This window comes from Leopardus geoffroyi, chromosome E1 (assembly GCF_018350155.1).
Source record: "Leopardus geoffroyi isolate Oge1 chromosome E1, O.geoffroyi_Oge1_pat1.0, whole genome shotgun sequence".
Classification (NCBI taxonomy): Eukaryota; Metazoa; Chordata; class Mammalia; order Carnivora; family Felidae; genus Leopardus; species Leopardus geoffroyi.
Window position 1 is genome coordinate 39,141,346 of NC_059330.1, and position 22,854 is coordinate 39,164,199.

General features: G+C 59.5%; 1 protein-coding gene across 4 annotated transcripts; it reads left to right on the top strand.

Moving 5' to 3' along the window:
- Positions 1-114: 114 nt before the first annotated feature.
- Positions 115-22,372, top strand: RARA (retinoic acid receptor alpha). 4 transcript variants are annotated; one of them, XM_045488744.1, is made up of 8 exons: positions 115-442; positions 14,303-14,451; positions 15,701-15,842; positions 17,863-18,023; positions 18,268-18,444; positions 19,807-20,011; positions 20,832-20,990; positions 21,608-22,372. In XM_045488744.1, exons 1-8 carry the CDS (start codon positions 265-267, stop codon positions 21,823-21,825), a joined length of 1,389 nt encoding a protein of 462 aa, XP_045344700.1. In that variant the 5' UTR covers positions 115-264; the 3' UTR covers positions 21,826-22,372. The 4 variants fall into 4 exon arrangements, with proteins under 4 accessions (XP_045344700.1, XP_045344702.1, XP_045344704.1 ...); XM_045488746.1 differs by lacking the exon at positions 115-442 and adding an exon at positions 8,234-8,970; XM_045488748.1 differs by lacking the exon at positions 115-442 and adding an exon at positions 8,833-8,974.
- Positions 22,373-22,854: the final 482 nt, after the last annotated feature.

The following is a 22,854-nucleotide window of genomic DNA, read 5'->3' on the forward strand; positions in this document are numbered from 1 at the left end:
CCAGCTCACAGAACTGCTTGACCGAAGGACCAGCTCTTGGGACCTCCCCCAACCCACGCGGCCCCCCGCTAGAGTGGGGGATCCAGGAGGCTGAGATTAGCCTGTTGGCCTTGGACAGAAGCTCCAGGACAGAAGGGGGGGGGTGGGCTAACCACCCAGACCCCCTCTGGGCCCAGGCCCCATGCCCCGAGGAGGGGCAGCCTGAAGCCCGTCAGAGCCTCCTGCCAGACTGTCTGCCTACCCTTCTGACTGTGGCTGCTTGGCATGGCCAGCAACAGCAGCTCCTGCCCAACACCTGGGGGAGGGCACCTCAATGGGTACCCGGTGCCCCCCTACGCCTTCTTCTTCCCGCCAATGCTGGGTGGACTTTCTCCGCCAGGCGCCCTGACCACTCTCCAGCACCAGCTTCCAGTCAGCGGCTATAGCACACCATCCCCAGCCAGTAAGTGGGGTGGTGGGAGGCTTGGTGGGAGGGGGCTGTGGAGATCGGCAGGCCTCAGGGCTTGGCCTCCAGGCACATCTGTTCTGCGCGTCTTCTCTAGATGAGGGGGACCATCGTTGTGTGTGTGTGTGTGGGGGGGGGGGGGTGGCTCCAGGCTGGTAACAGTGGTTGTTTGATGTTGGGGGCGGCTGAGGGAGAGATGCAACCGTGCCTTCCCCGGGGCTCCTGGCGCCCCTGGCGCCCTCTCCTGTGCTGTGCTCTTGAGGGCCTTATAAATAGCTCCGAGGACTGGACACAGAGGCCGGAGGCGGGTAAACACACCTCTTGACATTTGGTGGAAATGGCAACTCTCCTGAGAGTGGCACCCCACCTCTGTCCCACCCCTCTGAGGAAAGAGTTTGAGGGCGCAGACTGCCCTGGAGGCTGACGAGCCCCCCCACCTCTCCCCTCCCTGCCAGCTCCGCCCACGGTTGCCTGGTGGCCAGGGCCAGTGTCCCAGGAGGGGGCGCCCAGCCTGGACTCTGGCTGTGCACGCATGCATGGTCTTGGCAGGGCCTGTGTTTTCTCTGTGACTCCACCCTCTGCCACGGGGGTCGCCTGTTGGCTGGACAGGGGTCTCGGTACCCTTCCCCGGCTGGCCGAGCCAGGTAGTGGGAGGTGGCAGCAGCTATGGCCAGCTGGCGGAGTCCAGGCCTCGGGCCTGCCAGGCCGCTTACAGTAACTCTGGCCCCCAGGGCCCAGCTGGGCACCAGGCCAGGGCTCGGGGAGGAGGGAGCAGGGGCCTGGCCTGGGGCGGGAGGGGTTGGAAGCAGCAGAATGGGCCATGGACGGTTGGCTGGTCGGTCAGCTGCTGACCTGGGAAACGTACCCCACCTCTCCTGGTGGGCGGGGACTGAACACCCTGCCCCGGGCACCCACTGCCCCTCCCACAGCCCCTGGCAGGCTGCCTGGCACCACTGCCCTGTGCGCCCGGCTGGGCTGGGTCAGTGCCCCCTTCTCAGTGTGGGGGCAGCACACTCTCGCCGGAGCCAGGGAGTCTCTTTGTCCCTGGGGCAGGCCCTGGCCGGGCGCCTCGCTGCCCGCACTGGCCGTCTGCCCACCGCCACCACCGCTTCCTGGACCTCCTCCTCTGGCTCCGCCACAGCCCCTCCCACCCAGGCCCCACCGGCTGCTGGAGCAGGGGCTCCGTGTCTGTTCCTACAGGCTCCCCCTCTTTCTGGCCTGGGACCAGAGGGCAGGCAGATACTCCCTCAGTTTCCACTGCAATGCCATTCATTCTCTACCTTCTGTTTCCTCCCTCTCTTCTGTCCTCATACGGCACTGGCGGGTGGCACAGTGACCCGGAGTTGGGGGAACTCTGAGTTTGGCCTAGTCTTCCAGTCCATGCTAGGTGGCCAGGGAGGCCAGTCTCTGGGTTCAGGGTTGCTGGGGAATGGAATTGGGGTTGTGGGCACGTCTGTGGTTCCTTTTGTCTACAGACACTGGAATTCGTATTCTTGGCTGGAGTAACTGGAGTGTCTCCTTCCTGCCAGGGTGGGATTTTTAGGGAGGGAGACGTGGGGGGCTTGCAACCTGGTACCTGTGGATAACTTGTCCTTCCCCAGGTGATGGGAACAAAGCCCCAGACACTGCTCAGAGTTGGAGGTGGACTGGGTTCTTGCCCATCCTGTGTCAGACGAGCAAAGAGCAAATGCTATGTCCTCTGAATGTTGCAAGCTTCTTCCCCTTTCTTAGAGGTGGGTGGGGAGGGCTTCCGGGTCCCCCACTTCCCACCCTGGTAACATTCTCCTCCCCCAGGGTGGGGTGCCCACATTTTGGGCAAGTGGAGCCTTCTCTGGCTTTCCCCACCCAGGTTAGGCAATGCTCCTTTCCTGCCCCCTCCCTCTGTGAGCCTGTGGGTTTCCCTACCCTTCCCCTCTTCCTAGTAAACAACAACTTCTCTTCCTACCTAGACCCCCAGCTTCTGAGCTTCTCCCTGCCATTCTCCTACTCTAGGACCAGGGGTGTAGCCATGGGCTTTAGGGAGCCAGGCATCTCCCCTCCTTCTGTGCAGGGCTGGGTGGCCTGGTGACCCAAGCTCCTCAGCCCTGGGTAGTGAAGCATGACAGATCAAAATTCATATGTGTTAGAGATGGAGGCAGCCTCATTTCTCTGCTCTCCCTGCCATGAGGCTGGTGCCAGGGGTCAGGCAGTTCCTAGGAGAGGTAGACATTGGTGGCCCCCATTCCTGCAGAGAGCAATGGTCACCTTTTTTTGTAGGAAGCCTCAAATGGGAGGCTCTTTACTCCCATTTCCCACCAACAAAGGTGTTTGCATAGTGCCCCTCCCTTTCCCATCCCTCTTCCCATGTAATGTGGAGGCCGGACCTTGGGTGTCTTGGGTGTATCCTTCAGAGACCCAGTGGCCTGTGGAATGACAGGTCTGGGTCACTGTTGGGGAAGGGGTATTTCTCTTACTCCGGTCAGGGAGTCAGAGTAAGAGGCCCCAGAGATGGGACAGGATTCCCTCCCCACCTCCCCAGAGCCCCTGGGGCTTGATCTCTGAGGACTGGTATGTACTATGGAGGGTTGAGATTCTGTGTGCATTGTGGGGAGGGTCAGGGTTGTGTGTGTTTTAGGGGTGGGGGTGTCAAGGCTGAGTGTGTGTTGGGAAGGGGGTTAATGGCTTGTGTGTATGGGGTGAGAAGGTCAGAGCTGAGCGTGTCTTGGGAGAATCAAATCCAGAGCTGGGGAGGGGGGCGGTCAGTCTATGTGTGCTGGAGGAGGTGGTGACTTAGGGCATAGAGTGTTTAAAGGAGAGGTCTGCGGATTGTGCTGTGTGTCTCCGGAGGTCAGGGTCTCTTCTTATCGCCAGTTTAGGCTGGGGGTGGTGGTGTGGGGAGGGGGGAACACCAACCTGCCTGTTTTGTTGCTCACTGTAGGAATCCGTGTGGGCTACCTGCTGTAGTGGAGCCTGAGTTCTGGCTTTGCCACTTAACTACATGTGATAACCTCTCTGAGCACGTTTCCTGGTCTGTAAAACAGGGATATTACCAGAACCTCCCTCAAAGGCTGAGATTAGGCAAGATCACCGACGTAATGTTCTCAGCTCTGCGTCTGCTTGTGGCATCCTGTCGTCTGCATCCTTGCTGTCTCCTGCGTGGCACCGTTACCACAGTGAAAAGGGGACCCAGGTCCCTTCTAGGTGGAGGAGTTGGAGAGAACTGGATGCTGACATGTGTGGAGCACGTACTATGTGCCCCAGATTATCTCTATGGTGCTGGGAGAGGGTTATTATCCCCATTTGTATTTGAGGAACTGGTGTGGGTGGAGGTTAAGTGATTGGGTTAAGTGAGCGGTAAAGCTGACCTATTTTCCACCATCCAGATAGGCAGCTGCAGGAGGGTATGGTGGTGGGCACTCCTGGGTTGGGGGAGCCTTTGCGGGGGAGGGGTCCGTCAGGGCCAATGATGAAACCTCCTCTCCTATGGCTGAGTCCCACTTCTGCCCAGGAACCTCCTGCTTTCCCCCAGTAGGGGGCGTCAGGGAAGGCAGCCAAGCCACACCCCCTCTTCTGTGTTTTGGATCCTGAAGGCTGGAGGCAAAGAGCCCTAAGAGGCCTGGGCCAGATCTCCATCCTGTCCTGGAAACTGTGGATACAATCTGTTCACACCCATCCCCACCCCCGAATCTGCCCGCTGCAGCCCACGGGAGTTTGCAGAGCTCAGTAGGCAATCCTCCCGTCCCCCTCCAGACAGACATTGTAGGAACAGAGTGTAAAAGCCACAGTTGTTATTCTTATTTTGTTTCAATTTGTGGGGTGGGGGCAGGGAAGTTGGAAGCAATCAGTAGAGGAGCTAGAGATGGGAACCCCAAAAGACTGGCTCCAGACTTTTCCTTTCTGTCCACACATTCATAGTGTGTGTGCCTGGAGACTGGGGAGACCAAGGAGGGAGTGAGCCCCTCTTCCTTTCTTCTGCCACTCCCTTCCTTTAGTCTCTTCCTCCCACCCTCCCTTCCGTCCACTCTTTCCCTGGACAATAAGAGAGACAGCCCAGGGAGAGAGGGTATTGCTAGCAGTGCCTTTCCAGAGGTCCAAAATGCAGAGTCAGCCAAAGATTGTTGGGATTTTGAGTGAAAATGGGGCCCGTCACCTTTTATCTGGTAGCAGTGATAATGCATGAGCTCCCTCAGGCAGGACTCAGGGAAGGAAGCCTGTCTTCCTCTTGGGCTGGCAGGACCTGAGACATTGGGTCCACCCCATGCCAAGGGCCATGTGCCCACAGGGATGTGCCAGTGCAGGCTATGACTACCCTTTAGGGGGTAGCATCTGTAGAAAGAGGAAGTGTTTCCCTTCTCCACATCACTTTGGGGCAGTGCCCACGTGGCCTCCTCTTCCTCCTCCTCCTCTATGGAGTCAGGCACAGCCAGTGGAGCTGGGTGTCCCAGGGTAGACTGGTTAGATCAGCCCTGGCTAGATCAGATATAGAGGCTCTCCCCTCCCCATTTTGACTTCTGGGTTACTGAGAACCTCAAGCAGCCCACAGACCAGGGCACCATGGGCAGAAATCTTAAAAAAGACTGCTCTTCCTGTGCAGCCTAGGGCAGGTCACCTATCCTCTCTCTGAGTCTGTATCCTCTTTAAAGCAAGACCCTTAATGCGTTCCTGGCTGGGTGAGTTGCTATGAGGCCACAGTGACCTGCTGACTGTTGAGCCTGGGTGAGCTTCAAGTATCTTGCAAGGGCAGTGATGATGAGGTGGGTGGAGTTGGACCACCCTATACTGGGACCCCATGTCTGGGTCCAGGCCTCATGATTTTCTGTTTGTGATCCCCTCCAGATGGGGTTGGGACAGGAGGGGGCCTGGAACAAGTGGGGGCTAGTTCAGTTCAGCCCATACCTGCTGAGGGCCTGCTAAACACACAGTCCTGGAGGAGCTGTGGGGAATGTCACAGAGAAGCAGCAGAGGAGGCCTGGACCTCAGGCCTGCAGGTAGCTGTGGCTGGAGCCCTCCCTTGGCCACCAGAACCTTCCTTTTTCCCTCTTCTCTCTGTGCCTCAGGAAACTGTTCTTCTCTGACATGCCTCATGACCTTGCTGCTGCCCAGAACAGGTATCTCACCTGGACTTTTCCCTTTCTCCAGCTCCAGAAATCCTACCATCCTTTAAGGAACATCCTGAATCCAGAAACCCTCACATCCTCTTCCTAGAAACCTTCACAGATGTTTCCCATTCCACACTACACTCTCCCACCTTTGAATACCTGTGTGTCATTTTTTTCTCTTGTAACACTCATCCTTCTACCACGAAGTGACTTCTTCCTGCCTAGTTCCTGCCGTGAGCTGTAATCATTTGGGAGATCTTTTCCCAGTTACCAGGTCTTTGATGGCAGAGACAGTCTCAGATCCCTTAGTAGCTCGCAGCAGTGAACACAGAGCCTAGCACATAACTGATGCCCAGGAGCTGTCTCGTTTGGGAGGAAAGATCCCAAAGGCTGTGGAAGCAGTCTGCCCTCTTCCCCGTCACTCAACCACTGCCAAGGCTTGCATATGTGCCCCAGACCCCAGCATTCCACCTGCAGCCCAGACTTCACTTAGGTGGGACCTCACTTTGGAGCCCACAGCCACCTGTCCGCCAGACCAGTAGATGTCTGTACTTCGCAGTCTTGGGAACTTTGCTGTTGCAAAGCCACACACCAGAGTGCTCTTGGCTACCCTCCCCCTGTCCTTTTATGCTGCCTGGACTGTTGTAGCAGCTACTAACCGGTCTCTCTTGCCCCCCTACAGTCCATTCTTCACACAGCTGCTAGAAAGATCTTACAACACTGTAAATCAGATCTTGCTTCTCCTCTGTTTGGGAAGCTTTCTGTGGCTTCTCCTGGCATTTAAGATAAAATCCAAAAGGCATACTGAAGCCAACAGGCCCACCTGGTCTGGCCTCCGCCCACTTCTCCAGCCTGGTCTTGTGGCTGTTTTCCTCTTGAATTTTACGCTGCCTCTACCCTAGTCCTCTGTCAGTACCTTGAATGAACTCACCAACATCTCTAACCCCAGGACCTTTGCACAGGCTCCTTCCTTTACTGGGACCGCATTCCTTCCTACTCTTTGCCTGACTAACTTACAAACTTCTACTTTCTTTAGGTCTCTGCCTTGAGGTCCTCCCTGACTCAACCTAAATTAGGTACCTACAGTATATACATACATATATACAGAGCATACAGTATATGCTCCTTCAAAGCATACTATAGTTGTTTCCAAATACCAATTATCTGTGTGCAATTACATATATATACATATATATATATATATATATATATATATATATATATATATATATATAATGTAATTATTTGCTTAATGGCTGTTGCTCCTTAAGGTCTGCTAGAACAGACTCACCAGAGTATCTATATAGGAGGTGCTCAGAAAATACCTTTTCTTGAATCAGCCTGGCATGATGGGAATATGGGCTTTGGCAGCAGAAAGTTCAAATTCTCTTAGCTTTATTAGCAGTGTGAACTTGGGACAACCCACCTAGCCTTGCTGAGACCTCAGTTTCTTTATATGTAAAATAGGAATAATGCCCCCTTATCTCTTGGAGTTGCTGTGAGGATTTAATGACCAGATTAAGAACCTGACTTCTAGAAGAATGTCCTTGGGAAGCATGTCAGTTCCCATCCTTTTTTAGAATGAGGGAGTTCTGCTGCAGGGTTAGTGGGAGTTAACAGGATACCCTCTCCTCTAGGGGCATCTCCCTCCTTCACGTACCTACCCAACCTAGACCTTTCTTCCACTGAAACTGGCATCCCGAGGGCTTCCGGGAGGAAGTGGTCAGCTGGAAGGCACCAGCCCCTCCTCTTATCTCTCCGGGGCTGGATTGCGCGGTGGGGGGCCAATCCTGGTTCCGCCGCTGGGAGACACCTTGGGCGGGGCTTTGCTCGCCGGAAGCACGCAGAGCGTGGGGAGGAGAGCCCCTTCTGCAAGCGTTTATGCCAAAGCAGACGCGCTGCCGCGTCGGGTTCCGGCGGGCGGGCGGCCGGAGTCACACATGATGTCACAGACAATGACACAAGCCGGGTGTCTCATCCCGACACTACGCCTGAGCTGCACAATGTCACACCCGGGACACTCGGCACACGCTGCACGTTGCATTCGTGGCGCTAACACTTGGCCACGCGCGCCCTGGTCCCTCGCCTCCTGCGGCCACTCTCCGCGGCTCCAGGGACGCTGGCCTGGCCTGAGGGGGCCGGGGGCCGGTGGGCGAGCCCCACGAGCGGGCTGGCAAGCGGGTGATGTCACGGGCAGCGGTGGGTGGGTCACCCGGAGGTGAGGCGCCGCCAGGCGAGTTCAGCGAGAGTTCAGCCGCATTACATTAGGCAAATGAGGCCCGGGCTGGGTGGGGGGTGTGTTAGGGGGAGGACACCGGGACCACCCCCTCCTCCCCGCCCCGTCACCTCTCCCCTTCCAGCGCCGGGCCGGGGACTGACCGAATCACTGGGAGGCCGGGAGCCGGAACTGGGATGGGGTAGACTCCCGCCCCTCTTCCGTTCCTGCCTCAGCGCCAGCCCCCACCTCTCCGCGTACCCTGCCTCCGTCCGTCCTCCGCGTACTCCTCTGTAGCCTTTCCCCATTCCGTCCCCGCTTCTCTCCTCCCCCTTCCCAGGCTCCCCCCACTCGCCCGCCACAGCCCGCCTCTCCCTGTCAATTCCCTGCGCTTCGCCCGCCGGACCCGCCGGGCAGGGGTTAAGTCAGGGGCGGTGCCTGGACGGGACGGGGCGGAGGAAAGGGGGTGGGACCGCCGGGGAGGGGGCGCGCAGGCTCCGGGCAGGGGGCAGCGGCGAGCACCTCCGAGACCGAGCGTCGGCCGGCGGCCCCGGGCCTGGCGGAGGCGGAGCCGCGCGGGGTCCCCACCCCCACCCGGAATCCTCGTCCCGGAGAAGCCCCGGGAGCCCCGGGGAGGAGGAAGTGCCCGGCGTTCCCCCCCACCCCCACCCCCCGTGCCCCGCGCCGATCCCGCCCCCGGCCGGCGCACTTGGGGAGCCGCGGGACTCTGCCTAGGACAGCATGCGACTCGAGACGGGAGCCCCCTCGAGGTGGAGCCGCTGAGTTCCCGGGCCTCCGCCGGGCGTTCCCGGGGGGAGCCAAGGGACACCCCCCTCGGCCCCCGCACACAACTTCCCCGCTGTTCACCTGGGACTGGTGGAGCCGCCAGCCGACTTAGACGCAGGACTTCGGGCGACGGGCGGCCCCCGGCCCGGGTCGCCAGTCGGGGCGAGGGGGACGTGCCCCTCGCCCCCAGCTGCTCTCCGAGGATGGCGCCGCCGGCTGAGTGAGAGAGGCGGCGCGCAGGACTTCCCCGCCCGGACCTCTTGTCTTCGCGGGGAAGATGTACGAGAGTGTGGAAGTGGGGGGGCTCACCCCCACCCCCAATCCCTTCCTGGTGGTGGATTTTTATAACCAGAACCGGGCCTGTTTGCTCCCGGAGAAAGGGCTCCCCGCCCCTGGTCCCTACTCCACCCCGCTCCGGACTCCGCTTTGGAATGGCTCAAACCACTGTAGGTACCGGCCTCCCCTCTCCTATTGTAGGAGCTGGGGCTGGGGGTGGGTGGTGGAGCTTCCACTCCCACTGGGGATGCGGGCCTGGGGCGCGGTGGGGGTCTTGTCTCTACTTTCCCATCTCTATTGCTGAAACTCGGGTGCCCTTGCTGGACAATTGGACCCTCCCAAGTAACCCCTGGGTGCTCTTTCTGTTACATTAGGGCTGAGGAACTTTAGAGGTTCCTCCCTTCGGGAAGCATTCGTTCATCTGTTCTGCTACTTCTTGCAGGGGAAGTGAAGCCCTTTGCCTCCACTTTGTATCTTCTTGCTAGGAATCCAGTAGCTTCACCGCAGAGTGGTCCTTTCTCCCACCCTGGGGGGTGGGGTAAAGGTCCTATCTGTGGGCTTATCTGCTCCAGGAGGAGGGGCCTCCTTCCCAGGTCCCACCCGTCAAAGCCTGGGGGAGAGCCCCCTCCTGCGCAACAGCTGCTGCCCCCAGCCCTTGCCCTTGTGTCATTAGAGTCCCTGTCCGGGGAGCGCTTAGTGTCTTTGGTGTTGGCAGTGGGGTGTGGCAGGAAGGGGCAACTTCACTGACACCCGTCTGCCATCCTAACCAACTCTTTACACTGGGGAGGGCACCTGTCCATATGAGGGTTGTCCTGTCCCTGGACACTTGGCTGGCATCTTTGAGGTTTCTGTCTCAGGAATGGCAGGGAGAGGCTGCTCTGGTGGAAAGAATCCCTCCCTACTAATCCGAAGCTGGTTTGTTTTCTGGGAATGAGTTTGTTTTTTGTGGGTCTGGGGCTGCTCTGGAAATGAGGGATGCATTCCCTGCCAACCCAGCTGTGTCCTTTTGTTACCCTGTTTTCGCTTAGGGATAGGAGCAGGGAACTGGGCTGACCCTAAGAGGGGTGCTGAACCCTGGAGCCCTGCAGCCAGCTCACCTTCCCGCTGTCCTCCGTCTGGGTTCGGGCTCTTCTGGAAGGGAGGGGCTCTGTGCACCCTCGAGAGCTAGCGCCTGGGGTGCACACCTGGGCGTGTTCCTACCCAGCTGTGAGGTAGAGTACCTGGGCGGGAGGGAGCCGGCGCTAGAGGGCTATTGTTACCTGGCTCGGGTTTCTTCCCTTTCCCAGCTCAGGGCTCAACTCTTCCCCGGAGCTTCTCCCACCCTCCCGACTGGCTGCCTCCCTGCTGCCTGCCTGGGAGGAGGGGTGGAGTGGGTCTCTAGGGGCCCAGCAGATTGGAGAAGGTTGAAGGGCAGCCCCCAGCCCCTTTGCTCTAGGAAGAGAGACCTGAAGTGAAGAGACACCCCACCTGTACCCCTCCCAGAGCCACCTCACCTGCAGCTTTTCCTGTTGTCCTGCCCCTTGACCTTTGCCTCTGGGGCTGAGTGGCTGGGAGGATGCAGGCTGCCTACCCTGGGAGGGAGGGGGTGTGTGAGTGGGCCGACTTTGGCCAAAGGGGATTGGTAAGAGGTGCCACACTAAGACCCTTTTCCCCACTTTTCACAGCTGGAGGAAGGTGTTCCTCCGCAGTGGGATAATTGGGGCACGGCTGCTGTGGTCACCCCCTTCACCACCTTGGCCACCTGTGCCAGAAGACCAGGGGGAAGCTGGGATCAGAGACCTTGGGCTCCAACCCCATCTCTTCCTTTACCCCACGGGAGCAGCTCAGCTCTCCCTGGCCCCAAACTGGTTGGAGAAGAGGAGCATGGGGTCCCAACAGGCCTTGAGTTTGGTGAGGCTCGGGATAGGGAAGTGGAGAGCTGTTTCCCACACCCTGTCGGGTTAGGTAGAGCTAGAGATCTGGGTTTCCCTGTTCCCAAGGTCCCTTTGTAGGCGTGTATATGCGTCCTCAGTGAGGGTACCAGTGGGCTCAGCCCCAAAGCTGTGGGCTGGGAGTTGTTCTGAGGCGCAGGAAAGACCTGAAGGCTTCCGGTGGTGACTTGACCCTGCCGTACATGGGGTCACACCACTGTCTTGGGAGGAATCCCTTGGTGTGTGTGGAGGTCCTATGGTGACAAGAGCCCTCCAGCCTGCTCACTGCCTCCTGCTACCTGCACGCAAGGTGGGAAGAGGGCAGCCTGGCTGTGGAAGGAGATCTTTCAATCCCGCAGGGCCCTGTGGGGACCTCGCCTCCATCCCCAGAGACCCTACTGGGGGGAGGGGCACTGGAGGACAAGGGGTACACGGGATGCAGCTCCCCATCTGTCCCCCACCAATCTCACCGCTCAGGCCTCCGCCCGCTCCCAGACGTCCAAGAATGTGAAGCACGTGGATGCCCGTGGTGGGGGGAGGGGGAGAGATGCTTATCGGGGTGCTGGGCTAGGGGCCTCCTTCCGCCCTACGCCCAGAGCCACCCCACCCTCCCCCGCGGGGAGGGAGGAGGGGGCAGTACAGGGGGGCCCTGTGCCCCCTCCCCAGCCCTCCCCAGCCCTCCCCAGGGGCAGCGAGGGGAGCTGCGGAGGAGCGGGCGCCAGCTGGATTGGGAGGGGAGCCGCTGGCCAGGGGCCCGGCTGATTTCCTGCTGATCTCCTCCAGGAAACCAGCCCCTTGTGCGAGCCTGCGAACGGCTCTGGGGCGTGGGGAATCCGGAGCGCTGTGCCTCTGCCTCCTGGCCCCTGCCCGCCAAGGGTGGGGGAGGGGCACCTGGCAGTTCTGGCGGGAGGGGACGCCTGGCTTCCTGGGCCGGTTCCAGCCCTCCGAGGGGGCGCTCCCCCTCGGGGACTTGGAGCCGAGAAGGTGTGGTGCTCCTGCAGCCTTCTCCTTCAGGAAGAGGAGAGATTTGTGGGCTGGGGCCTCTTGGGAGGGAGGTGAGCAGGGAGGGGCCAGGCCCTGGCGGTCCTTCCCCCAAAGGTCCAGTGTGCAGACGTAAGGCTGACTCCTAACTCTTGCAGACGCCAGGAGGGTCCCAGAGTGCTGCACCCCCCCCCCCCCCCCACCCGCCAGGCCCAGCTTCTCTAGGCTGTTGGCCAGAGGCCGGGAGGTGGAGACTGGGCCAGGGCTCTGGGTTCAAAGGGCATGGTGCAAAACCTCCAAAGTGTTACCTGGGTGACAGGTGGGGATGTGCAGGGGGTGGGGGTGCAGAGCATGCTAGAGCCTCAGAGGCAGCCAGCCACAGTGGGGTGGGTGCAGGGAGGCCTCACCCAGCCCAGACTGTAGCTCCCACCAAGGCTCACCTCTCCCATCCTGCCAAAAAAAAAACGATTTTAAAAAGCACATGCTTTTAAGTTCTGTAAACATCCTCTGGACTTTGCCTTAGCTCCAAATTTCTATGGGCCTTTGCCCCTTTAGTCAGTCCCTGGCCTTAGAGCTGTCTGTCCCTCATCACGGTATCCTGTGTGTCTCCCTATGCCCTCCCTTCCCTCTGCCCCTCTCTGTACCCCAAAGCTCCATCTGTCCTTTCTTCTCCTCCTGTCTGGCCCATTTTAGAGGTGGGGCTTTGGGGAGGTAGGCCAGGGCAAAGGGTGGCTGCGGAGGGGAGGGGAGGTTGGTGCCTTCATCCTCTGCTTATTGGAAAGCAAGCTGGGATTCTAGGCCATGGTCCCCCCCCCCACACCCCCTTGTCCTTGACACCCCCCCCCCCACAACCAGTCTGGATTGTCTATTGTTACTCCTTTTACGTCTTGGAAAAAGTTAGCACAACAAAGAGCTTCTTTGTCACTCACCCCTCTGCCTCCTGGCCTCACCCAGGCCCCCCAACCCCCCCCCCCCCCCCCCAGCAGCTGTTCTCAGGCCTCTCGCCTGTCTGATTTGCTTGTCTGGCCTCTGAGAGGGTGAGGTGGGGGGAAAACCAGGCCAGGGCAGTTCAGTGTTGGGGTGAGAAGCAGAGAGCCAGGGGAGGTCAGTGAACAGGCTGTGGACTGGTGTGGGTATGGGCATCCACTGTTCCTTTGCTGCAGGCTGGTCTCTGGGCAGGGACGGGGCACGGGACCATGGCAGTGGTGGTCAACCAGGCTGACCAGGGAAGTGGTGCCCAGGCCCTGCAAAGAGCCAGGAAAGCCCTACCAAGGTTGTTGGCCTGGTTCCCTGTCATCAGCCGCCTGGCAGTCCCTGGTGTGTCTGCAGGTAAGGTGGGGGCGGTGGTCGTACGCAGCCAGCCCCCAGTGTCCGGCTACTGCTTTTCTCTGTGTCTGGACTTTGGGGTCATGTGATTCATGGCCATAAGGTGCTTGGGTCAGGAGCTGCCCTGAGCTCCTTTGAATTCCAGAACCTTGCATGCTGGAGTTTGGGAGGAGACTAGGTAGGATTCTGGGGTGTGGGAGGAGGCCGGGATCTACCTACTCAGGGAGGCATCCTTGCCCCTCCTTGGCCCTGGACAAGTAGATGTGGCAAAGGCCTCTGGGGGATGCCGGGTGGCACCTTGGGAATCTGGGATTGCCTCGGGTCACAGTTCTCATCCAGCATGATACACCCCCAGCTGCCCAGGCTTTGGGCACAGACAGCCCCCACCTAACCCAGCTCTGTTCTGCCTGGGGTGATGGGCAGGGGGCCAGGCACTGGGGAGGATTTGGTAGTGGGGGCTGCCCCTGTTGGCTGGGTCACCCCCCCCGGCTGCCCTCTTGGGGCTGAATAACCGGAGAGGAGGAGGGTAGTAACCCGGACATAGTATTGAGGGCAGACAGACAGAGCATTGATAAGAACAGATCCCCTTTTGTCATGCTGCTACCCCCCTAGATAGGGGGCACCTAGAGCAATGGGCTTCCGGGGTCCAGAGGGAGTCTTCTCCCTGCCTCCGGGGGTCCCCCTGCTTATCTCAGGGGAATCCCCACCTGCTCTGCTCCAACATTGGCAAATCTTCTTTCCACACCCTGCCTTGGGTCCCTGGCCAGGGGATTGTTTAGGTGGAGGAGGGGCTGTGGCTGCTGGCTGAGGGGTGGAGAGGGGGGAACGGAAGCAGAGGGGGTGGGGGAGTGGCCGCTTTGAATATCCTGTTGACCCCAGTTTCCTCTGCCCCCAGCTTGTGTCCTCTTCCTTCCCTCCTCATCAGGCCTTAACTCCTTCCTAACTTGGGGGAGATGGGGCCAGGGCTTGAGAGCCAGGCTGACTCCTGTCCCCAACCCCCAAGTGTGGCTATGTCTACATACAAATCTGATGGTTTATCCTCTGATCTTTCTGGTTTTGAAAGGCGGGGTGCTGGGGGAGTAAGCAGGAGTGATGGGGTGCTGGAAGCTTCATTGGCAGCCTCATTCTCCACGTCTGGCTGTGAAGTCCCAGTTTTCCTGAGACTGTCCCTGCCTTAGAGTGAGAGCCCAGGGAGCAGTGGTGAGGGCTGGGAGAGGCAGGGTGGGTACGGTATTAGGGATGGTGACCTGGGTCTCTAACTGCTCCTCCCCTCTTCTCTCTCTAGCCATTGAGACCCAGAGCAGCAGTTCCGAAGAGATAGTGCCCAGTCCTCCCTCGCCACCCCCCCTCCCCCGCATCTACAAGCCTTGCTTTGTCTGTCAAGACAAATCCTCAGGCTACCACTATGGGGTCAGCGCCTGTGAGGGCTGCAAGGTGAGTTGAGGGGGTCACTGGGAAGGACAGTCCTGATTAGATAAATGGGATGTCCCCACTGCCTCGTCCTGGAGTATGCTGGGGGTGGGGGGCTGGGGGTGGGGGATGTCTCTGAAACTGCTGCCCTTGCTTCCTTCTGTGCAGAAGGTGGCAGATCCTTGGAGGAGAGGGAGACTGCATTAGAACCTTCCTGTAGATGATCAGGAACCCTCAAACCAGAGGTCCCCCCTCTGCCTGAGCCCCTCTCCTTGTCTCCATCCTCTAGCTGCCAGGGTGTGCACTCCCTTTGCTGCCACCCAGGTTGCCATAGTGAGCTGGCTGCCAACTGGGTCTTGGCTGGAAACCCAGGAGGCCTGCCCCCAGTGGCCCTGCCTGAACCTCACCATGGCAGCCTGGCGGGAGGCAGGTAAGGGCAGGCGCCCTGCCTTGGGTGCCCAGGCTGTGGGCTCCCCGGGGTCTGACTGGATTTCCCCGTGCCCACGGTAGGCTCCAGAGTGCAGATGAGGCTGCCACCTTCCCAGCAGCTGTGGGTGTGGCTTCTTCCCCTCTCCCTTGTGCCTGAGCCTCTGTATTGGTTCCTTCCCCAGAGATTGGGGCTCAGAAGCTGCACGGCTTGAGGCTGCCCCTCCGCGTGGAGTGGCTATCCCCAGGGGCGGGGCGAAGACAAGGGCAAAGCACAAGGCTTCGGATGTGTGTGTCCGCCTGTCCTGTCTGGTTGTTCCTAGTTTGTCCCTGGGTGCTTGTCTCTGGTCAGCCTGTGTGTGCAGCCTCTGACCAGCCCAGGTCTGCCTGTGACCATGGACATCTGCCTGGTCGGTGACCATGTGTCTCGCTGCCTTACTCCTGATCACGTGTGCATCTCCACCTCTCTGGCTAGCCTGCGTATGTCCCTCTATGGCCTCTTTCTCCTGTGCTCTGAGCCTGGGGCTGTGGATTCCAGAGCTCTGCTTCTCTCCCATCTAGTCCCCTCTGCCCCTTTTCTTGACTCACTAGCAGCCCTGAGATCCTTCTCCCTGGGAGGGAGAAAGCCAGGCATGTGGGTATGGGTTGTGGGAAGACCGCTGCCCACCTGCAGCGTTAAGGCGGGCACTGGGATTCTTCTGGGGGTGTCTTTGTGGGACTATTTTCTTCACCTCGTCGGGCTTAGGGCAGCAGCGGCGTGGCTCTCCACCCTCCAGGCCGAGGCTGCAGGCCCGCCACGCTCCCACCGTGGGTGCGGCTGACCTGACTCCTTTTCCTCCATACCCAGGGCTTCTTCCGACGCAGCATCCAGAAGAACATGGTGTACACGTGTCACCGGGACAAGAACTGCATCATCAACAAGGTGACCCGGAACCGCTGCCAGTACTGCCGGCTGCAGAAGTGCTTTGAAGTGGGCATGTCCAAGGAGTGTGAGTGCCACGGTGCCAGGAGCCGGCTCTGCATTAGGCAGGGCCCGACGTGCTCCTAAAAGGCCATGGGAGTCGGGGCGGGTGGATAATGTGTGTGTGGACCAGAGCGCGTGTGCCCGTGGTGCAGTGTGCGGGCTCATGGTTGAGGACGGTTTGTGTACAGCTGCAAGGACCTGTCCGTCTGTCTGCACCTCTAGCCCGCTGTGTGTCTGTGTGTGGGCAGCCATTCCGTTTGCATGCAATTGGCTGTGTGTGCTCGCACACACGTGCATGTGTGTCTGCTTCCAGGCCCCGCTGCGCTTTGGGGCGGGGCTCAGGCACACCTGAGGCCCTCTGGATTGTGCACCTTAGGGGAGGGCTTGCACAGAGGGGTGCTGGCTGGTATTTGTGTGTTGTTGGGGGGGTGTGTGGCTGGCACAGGGATTTAAAAGCCATTGTCTGGTGAAGCCTGGGACCTAGAGTTGGAAGAGAGAACTGGGACTTCTCAGGTCCCAGAGGAATGGGGGTTTCCAGTTTGGGCTCAGCTGAGGCCTGATGGAGGGAGGGAAGGAGGGAGGGCTGGACAGGGAGACCCTCTTGTGTTGAATCATGGGTGTTGCCGTGGTGACCGGTGATTGATGATGTCAGAGATAAATGACGCTGACAGACGCCTCCTTGTCTGCGTGGCCGTTGCCATGGAGCCAGAGCCTTGGGGGATGGGGTGGGGGAGGGGGGCTGCGGGACCCCCTAGCCCTTTGTGGGGAGGGCAGTGGAAGAGGGAAGTGGGGAGGGAATGTGGGGGGGGGGACACAAGGAGCCCCAGAGAGGAGCAGAGGGGCCCTGCAGCAGCCTGCCACCTCCTGCCTTGGGAGGCAAGGGACGCGTGGTCTGGCACCCAGGAAGCGGTGGCTTTACGCTGTAGAGTGGGTGACAGCCCGGGACCCTTCCCTTCAGGGCGCAGCGCTGCCACCTCCCACTGCTTCTGCCGCCTTCAACTCCCAGAGCTTTTCAGCGCAGAAGGACCAGGGTGGGGACCCCCTCTCCCTCCCATCACCAACTCCCCCTTTCCCTCCCTCCTTCTCCTCTCCGGCTGCTCTGTGCCCCGGAGCTGAGCAGCTGCCATTTCAATAGAATTAAAGCTTCCGAATGATAAACGTCTTGTCACAGCTGCAATTTTCTCTTCCCAAATTATCCCCCCCCACTCTCCCTCTCCCTCTTCCCTCCTCTCCCTTGCACTTTATTGAATTTGCAGAATCGACATGAGTGATCTCCAAATTATGCCTGCTCCCCCCACCCCCACCCGCTGCCCCCTCCCTGGGCCCCCAACCCCCACCCCCCTCTCTTCCTCCAGCGTCAGCAGCCGCGCCACCACTGGCCCTGTGAGTGATTGTGTGTCTGGGATAATCGGCTGGTAACGACCCCATCGCTTCTTTAAAGCCGAGTGGTGTGTGCGGCTCAGCGCCCCTGGTGATTTGTCAGCTCCCCCGGCTAATGGGCCGAGAGATTCTCCCGCCGGGCCCCCACTTTCAGGCTGGGGAGCTGCTCGGAGCCAGTCCCTGGGACCCCCAGGGAGACTGCTGGCAGGGGGGCTGGGGGCCCGTGGAGGCAGGAACCAGTCCTTCCTGGAAGCAGAGGGAGTAGGGGGCGGGGGAGGCAGAGCACGGAGCTGGGACCCTCTGCACACTTGCTTTCAGCCCTGGACACCTGCACACTTGGAGTGTGGGCTGGTGTGGCTGTGTAGGAGTACAGGGGACACAGGCTGGCCAAGGGGTGTGTGCGCTGTGGTCACGTGCTGGGGCAGGACTTGGCATGTGGGTCAGGTGGGTGTGGAGGGGTGGGCCGTGTGCTGACACCTTACCTGCCTGTGCACTTGTATGTGCGCATTCACACGTGCACTCCCGTGAGTGCGCTCCTGTGCGCCTGCGCCTGGCCTGGCTGGGTGACTTCCTTGGCAGCCAGTGGTTCTGTCTGGTGGGAGGAGCTCAGGCAGGAATGGGCCACTACCCACACCTGCTGTAACCCCGGCCTCTGCCCTCCACAGCTGTGAGGAACGACAGAAACAAGAAGAAGAAGGAGGCGCCCAAGCCCGAGTGCTCGGAGAGCTACACGCTGACGCCCGAGGTTGGGGAGCTCATCGAGAAGGTGCGCAAAGCGCACCAGGAGACCTTCCCCGCCCTCTGCCAGCTGGGCAAATACACTACGGTATGGTTTCCCCCGGCCTGGCAGGGTGGGGTGCACCCAGTGCCATGGGGCCCATCTCGCCCCTCCTCACCCCTGCCTGGGCCTCCATGTCCTCCCTTCCCATCTTCTCCTTCCTCCTGCTGCCTCCTGATTCCGGGGCTCTCAGGAAGTGAAGTGGGTGGAGGGCAGGCCTGTGGGGGCAGTGGAGCCAGGCTGAGAAGGGGTACATGAGGAGAAGGCCCTCACTGTCCCCCGTCCCTCCCAGAACAACAGCTCAGAGCAACGTGTCTCTCTGGACATTGACCTCTGGGACAAGTTCAGTGAACTCTCCACCAAGTGCATCATTAAGACTGTGGAGTTCGCCAAGCAACTGCCCGGCTTTACCACCCTCACCATTGCCGACCAGATCACCCTCCTCAAGGCTGCCTGCCTGGACATCCTGGTGAGGGTCTGCACCCTGCCCACCCGGGCACTGCCCCCGAGTCCTTGGAGAAGGTCCTGCCACTCAAATAACCACCCTCCCAAACACACATCTGGAATCCATCTATCCAAATGCCCACCATCCGGTGTCCACCCTTCCTTTCCCCCATGTGTCCACCTGTCCACTTAGCCACTCAGCATCTGGATGTGCCATGCTTCACCGATTCACCTAGACACGCATCCATCCACGCCCACCTGATCTTTCCACTGAACCTTTCACCCCACCACCCATCTGCCCATGTCTTCAGTCTAATAAAGTTTCACGTAGGACCCTGTGTGGCCAGGCCTTGAGCTGGGTTTCAGGAACAGAGGTGAACACAACACCAGCCCCTCTCTTGAGAACCTTCTGTGGGTGGAGGCAGCAGATATGTAAACAGAGGTTATAAAACCGTGCTGAGTGCTGGCTGGAGATGGGGGAGGGCTGTCCCTTCCCTTTTGGGAGAGAGAGTCAGGGCTGCTGGGCCCCAGGGAAGGCGTCCAGAGGAGGGGGCATCTTGGGGTTGTGTAGAAGGGGCATGTGAGAGGGCCCTAACTTAGGAACAGGGTATGAAAGGCCCAAGAGGGTGTGAGACCAGCTGGGTTCAGGAGACTACAGGGCATTTGGTGGGGCAGAGGGTGACTAGGCTGGAGGCAGGATGTGTGTGATGGGGACTGTCAAAGCCAAGGCTGAAAGAATTCTCCTCCTTGTCATCCCTGATGGGCTCTGCTCACCTGTCCCCTCTTGGCCACTTCCAGGGTAGGGGAAGCTGGGAGGTGACAAGGCTTACAGCTTCCTGGTGGGGGTGGGGCAGGAGGAGCAGAGTATGGCATCTCTGGGTAGTCTCCTGTCCCCGTGCCCCAGATTTAAGAGTTTCAAATCTGGATCGGGGTTTGGAATGGTTGGAGCTGATACACATTTATGGAATTCTGTTGTGTACCCAGTCCCAGGATCTGTAGACATAAACCTGCTATGGTCCTTGCCTCCTGAAAATTCTAGTTTCCCTCTAAATTCTCTTGTGGATGGAGATCAGCTGATCTAGATCTGCACTGTCTGTTACAGTAGCTGCTTGCTGTGTGTGGCTCTTTAAATTTAATTAAAATTAAACTTAGTTCAGTTCTTCAGTCTCACTAACCACATTTCAAGTGCCCAATGGCTACATTGTAGCTGGTGGCTGCTACTTGCACAGTGCAGACCTAGGCCATTTCCATCATTGCAGAAGATTCTAGAAGGTTCTGTCCGACAGACAGGTTGGCCACCTGCCAGGTGGTCCTGTGGGGGATGCTGGTACTGGAAGTGCTGGAAGGATGGGTCAAGTCCCTGAACCTGTGCATCCTCTGTACCCAGATCCTGCGGATCTGCACGCGGTACACGCCCGAGCAGGACACAATGACCTTCTCAGATGGGCTGACCCTGAACCGGACCCAGATGCACAATGCCGGCTTCGGCCCCCTCACGGATCTGGTCTTCGCATTTGCCAACCAGCTGCTGCCCCTGGAGATGGATGATGCTGAGACTGGTCTTCTCAGTGCCATCTGTCTTATCTGTGGAGGTGGGCAGGGAGCCTGGGACTGCAGGGGTCAGGCCCAGGGTGGGTGGTGGGGCAGCCCCCGGAGTCTCTTCCCAGGGAGAAGCCCAGGGTCAGATCAGAAAGGGACCTTGGCCTCTGTCAGGCCCCTCTCAGAGGAGCAGACTGAGAACCCAGAGGGGCAGGATTTGGTCTGCGGTCACACAAGCAAGGGAGTGGCAGTGGAGACCTGAACTCTGGTTCCCACTCTTAGGGGGCTTAAGAGTGAAGGCTTGAAGGTCAGACCACCCAGGTTCAAATCCTGGCCAGCTTGTGACCTTGAGCAGTTGCTGAACTTCACTGAGCCCCCGTTTCTTTAAAATGGGGCAGTAATGGTCTCCACCTCATAAAGTTGATGGGGGGATTAAGAGAGTAATAAATAAGGCGCAGTGTGACTACAGTAAGGCCCAGTAAATGTTGGCTGGTGTTACTATTTTATTGTTAAGAGTTTTGACCTACTGTGCTGGTGTCCACAATGATGGGTGGGAGTGAGACCTACCTGGGCATCCTCCCTCTGCCTGAGGACGGCACCGCCCGTGTTCAGGGGACACATCCCTAAAAATTGGGCTGTCAGAGGGGGCCCTGGACAAGCCCCACCCCAGTTCTTCTCGCATTTAAGAGCCTCTTGGAGCCTTTCTCACAGCCGCACAGGCTCCAGCCACTGCCCTTGTAGGGGAAGGTCCCAGGAGCAGAGACGCTTAGCCTGTGGCCTGGACAAGCGCGCCCTCCCGTGGCCAAGGCTGGGAGCGCGGCTGTGTTCCTTGCTTCTCCGGGGCAGCTGCTCAGGGGGCATCTGCTTCCTCAGACCGGCAGGACCTGGAGCAGCCAGACAGGGTGGACATGCTTCAGGAGCCGCTGCTGGAGGCGCTGAAGGTCTATGTGCGGAAACGGAGGCCCAGCCGCCCCCACATGTTCCCCAAGATGCTGATGAAGATCACGGACCTGCGAAGCATCAGTGCTAAGGGTGAGGCTCCCGCACCTGGAAGGATGCCCTGTGTGTCTGCCAGGGCTGGACCCCGACACCTGGCCCATGCCCAGAGTCCGGCCCCCCACGTGTGAGCCAACACGCCACGTCTTTGTGCCCAGGACGATGCCCCACTCCACTCACCTGGACTTCACCGTGCCCAGGTGACCTGCCTGTGAGCTCTAAGGTGGCAGCGTCACCTCTGCGTGGTGGTTGAGGGCATGGCTCTGCCTCCAGACCCTGTGGGTGTGTGTCCTTGAGCAGGTCACTTAACAGCTCTGAGCCTCAGTTTCCCTGGGGATAATTAATGATGGTGTTTACAGAGTTGTTTTGAGGTGTCAGTAGGAGAATTCGTAACATACAGCACCTAGGAAGGGGCCCAGTGTCAACCCCAGGCAGTCTGACCCTGGAGCCTGAGTTTGGAAACACTGCTGCCCCTAGACCTGGGGGCTTAGGAGAGCTGGCTTATGTCAAAGAGCTGAGCCCTGAGTTCGGTCCACACTGGATGCTGATACTGGTAGTACCAGTCCTCCCACCCCTGCACCCTTCCTCCTGGAGCTTTGTGGGGCTGGGGGCTGGGGGCCGGGGTGCTGACCTCTGCTCCTCCTTTCCTGCAGGGGCTGAGCGGGTGATCACGCTGAAGATGGAGATCCCGGGCTCCATGCCACCTCTCATCCAGGAAATGCTAGAGAACTCCGAGGGCCTGGACACTCTGAGCGGACAGCCAGGGGGCGGGGGGCGGGATGGGGGCGGCCTGGCCCCCGCCCCCGGCAGCTGTAGCCCCAGCCTCAGCCCCAGCTCAAACAGAAGCAGCCCGGCCGCCCACTCCCCGTGACCACCCGTGCCCCGTGGACACAGCCCTTACCCCACGCCCTGGCTTTTCTCTGCCTTTCTACCAACCATGCGACCCCCACCAGCCCTGCCCCCCACCTGTCCTCCCTTTCCTGGGGGACAGGAGGGAGGAGGTGGCGACTCTTCAGATGGAGGCCCAGGTGCAGATGGACTGCCTGCTCCTGCAGCCTGGGCTGATGTCAGGGGCAAGGTCATGAACTGAGTGAGGACCCCTGGTCCTGGGCCTCAGGATGGAGCCTGGGGGCCTGGTGTTCATCAAGACAGCCCTCTGCCCCCCTTGCCACATCTTCATCACCAGCAAACGCCAGGACCTGGCTCCCCCATACTCAGAACCCGCAAGCCATTGCCCCCCGGTCGGGAACCCCCCCCTGCCTAGGTTGGTGACAGAGGGGGTGGGCCAGGGGTGGGGGGTTCCCCCTGTACATACCCTGCCATACCAACCCCCAGGTATTAATTCTCGCTGGTTTTGTTTTTATTTTAATTTTTTTTTGGTTTTGATTTTTTTAATAAGAATTTTCATTTTAAGCACATTTATACTGAAGGAATCTGTGCTGTGTATTGGGGGGAGCTGGATCCAGAGCTGGAGGGGGGTGGGTCCTGGGAGAGGGGAGTGGCTCAGAGGGGCTCCCACTCTCTCTCCATGTCCCTGCACCCCCTAGCCCTCCTCCCCAGCCATTTTCTCCTCAGTTTTCTCTTTAAAACTGTGAAGTACTAACTTTCCAAGATCTGCCCTCCCCTTCTCCCTCTGCCTAACCACTGGGCGTGGACCGTTTCCGGCAGCCCCTAGAAGGAGGGGGCTCACCAGGAGAGACAGGGCAGGGGCAAAGCAAGGGGTGGGGTCCTCAGAACATCCACGTGTGTGTGTCTCCGCCCTGTGGCCTTGGCAGAGCTGCCTCCCCATCAGGGCTCACATCATCGAAGCCCTCCAGCCCCCACTGCGAAGGGGCTGGCCGAGGGGTTCAAGCTGCCCCGTCCCCCAGCCTCACAGCCACCAGCACTGCCCACAGGGCCC

Coding starts and splice junctions, on each gene's coding strand:
- RARA (XM_045488744.1), top strand. CDS start 265: ATGGCCAGCAACAGCAGCTCCTGCCCAACACCTGGGGGAGGGCACCTC. Junction 14,452..15,700: donor GCGCCTGTGAGGGCTGCAAG/GTGAGTTGAGGG, acceptor CTCCATACCCAG/GGCTTCTTCCGACGCAGCAT. Junction 20,991..21,607: donor GCGAAGCATCAGTGCTAAGG/GTGAGGCTCCCG, acceptor CCTTTCCTGCAG/GGGCTGAGCGGGTGATCACG.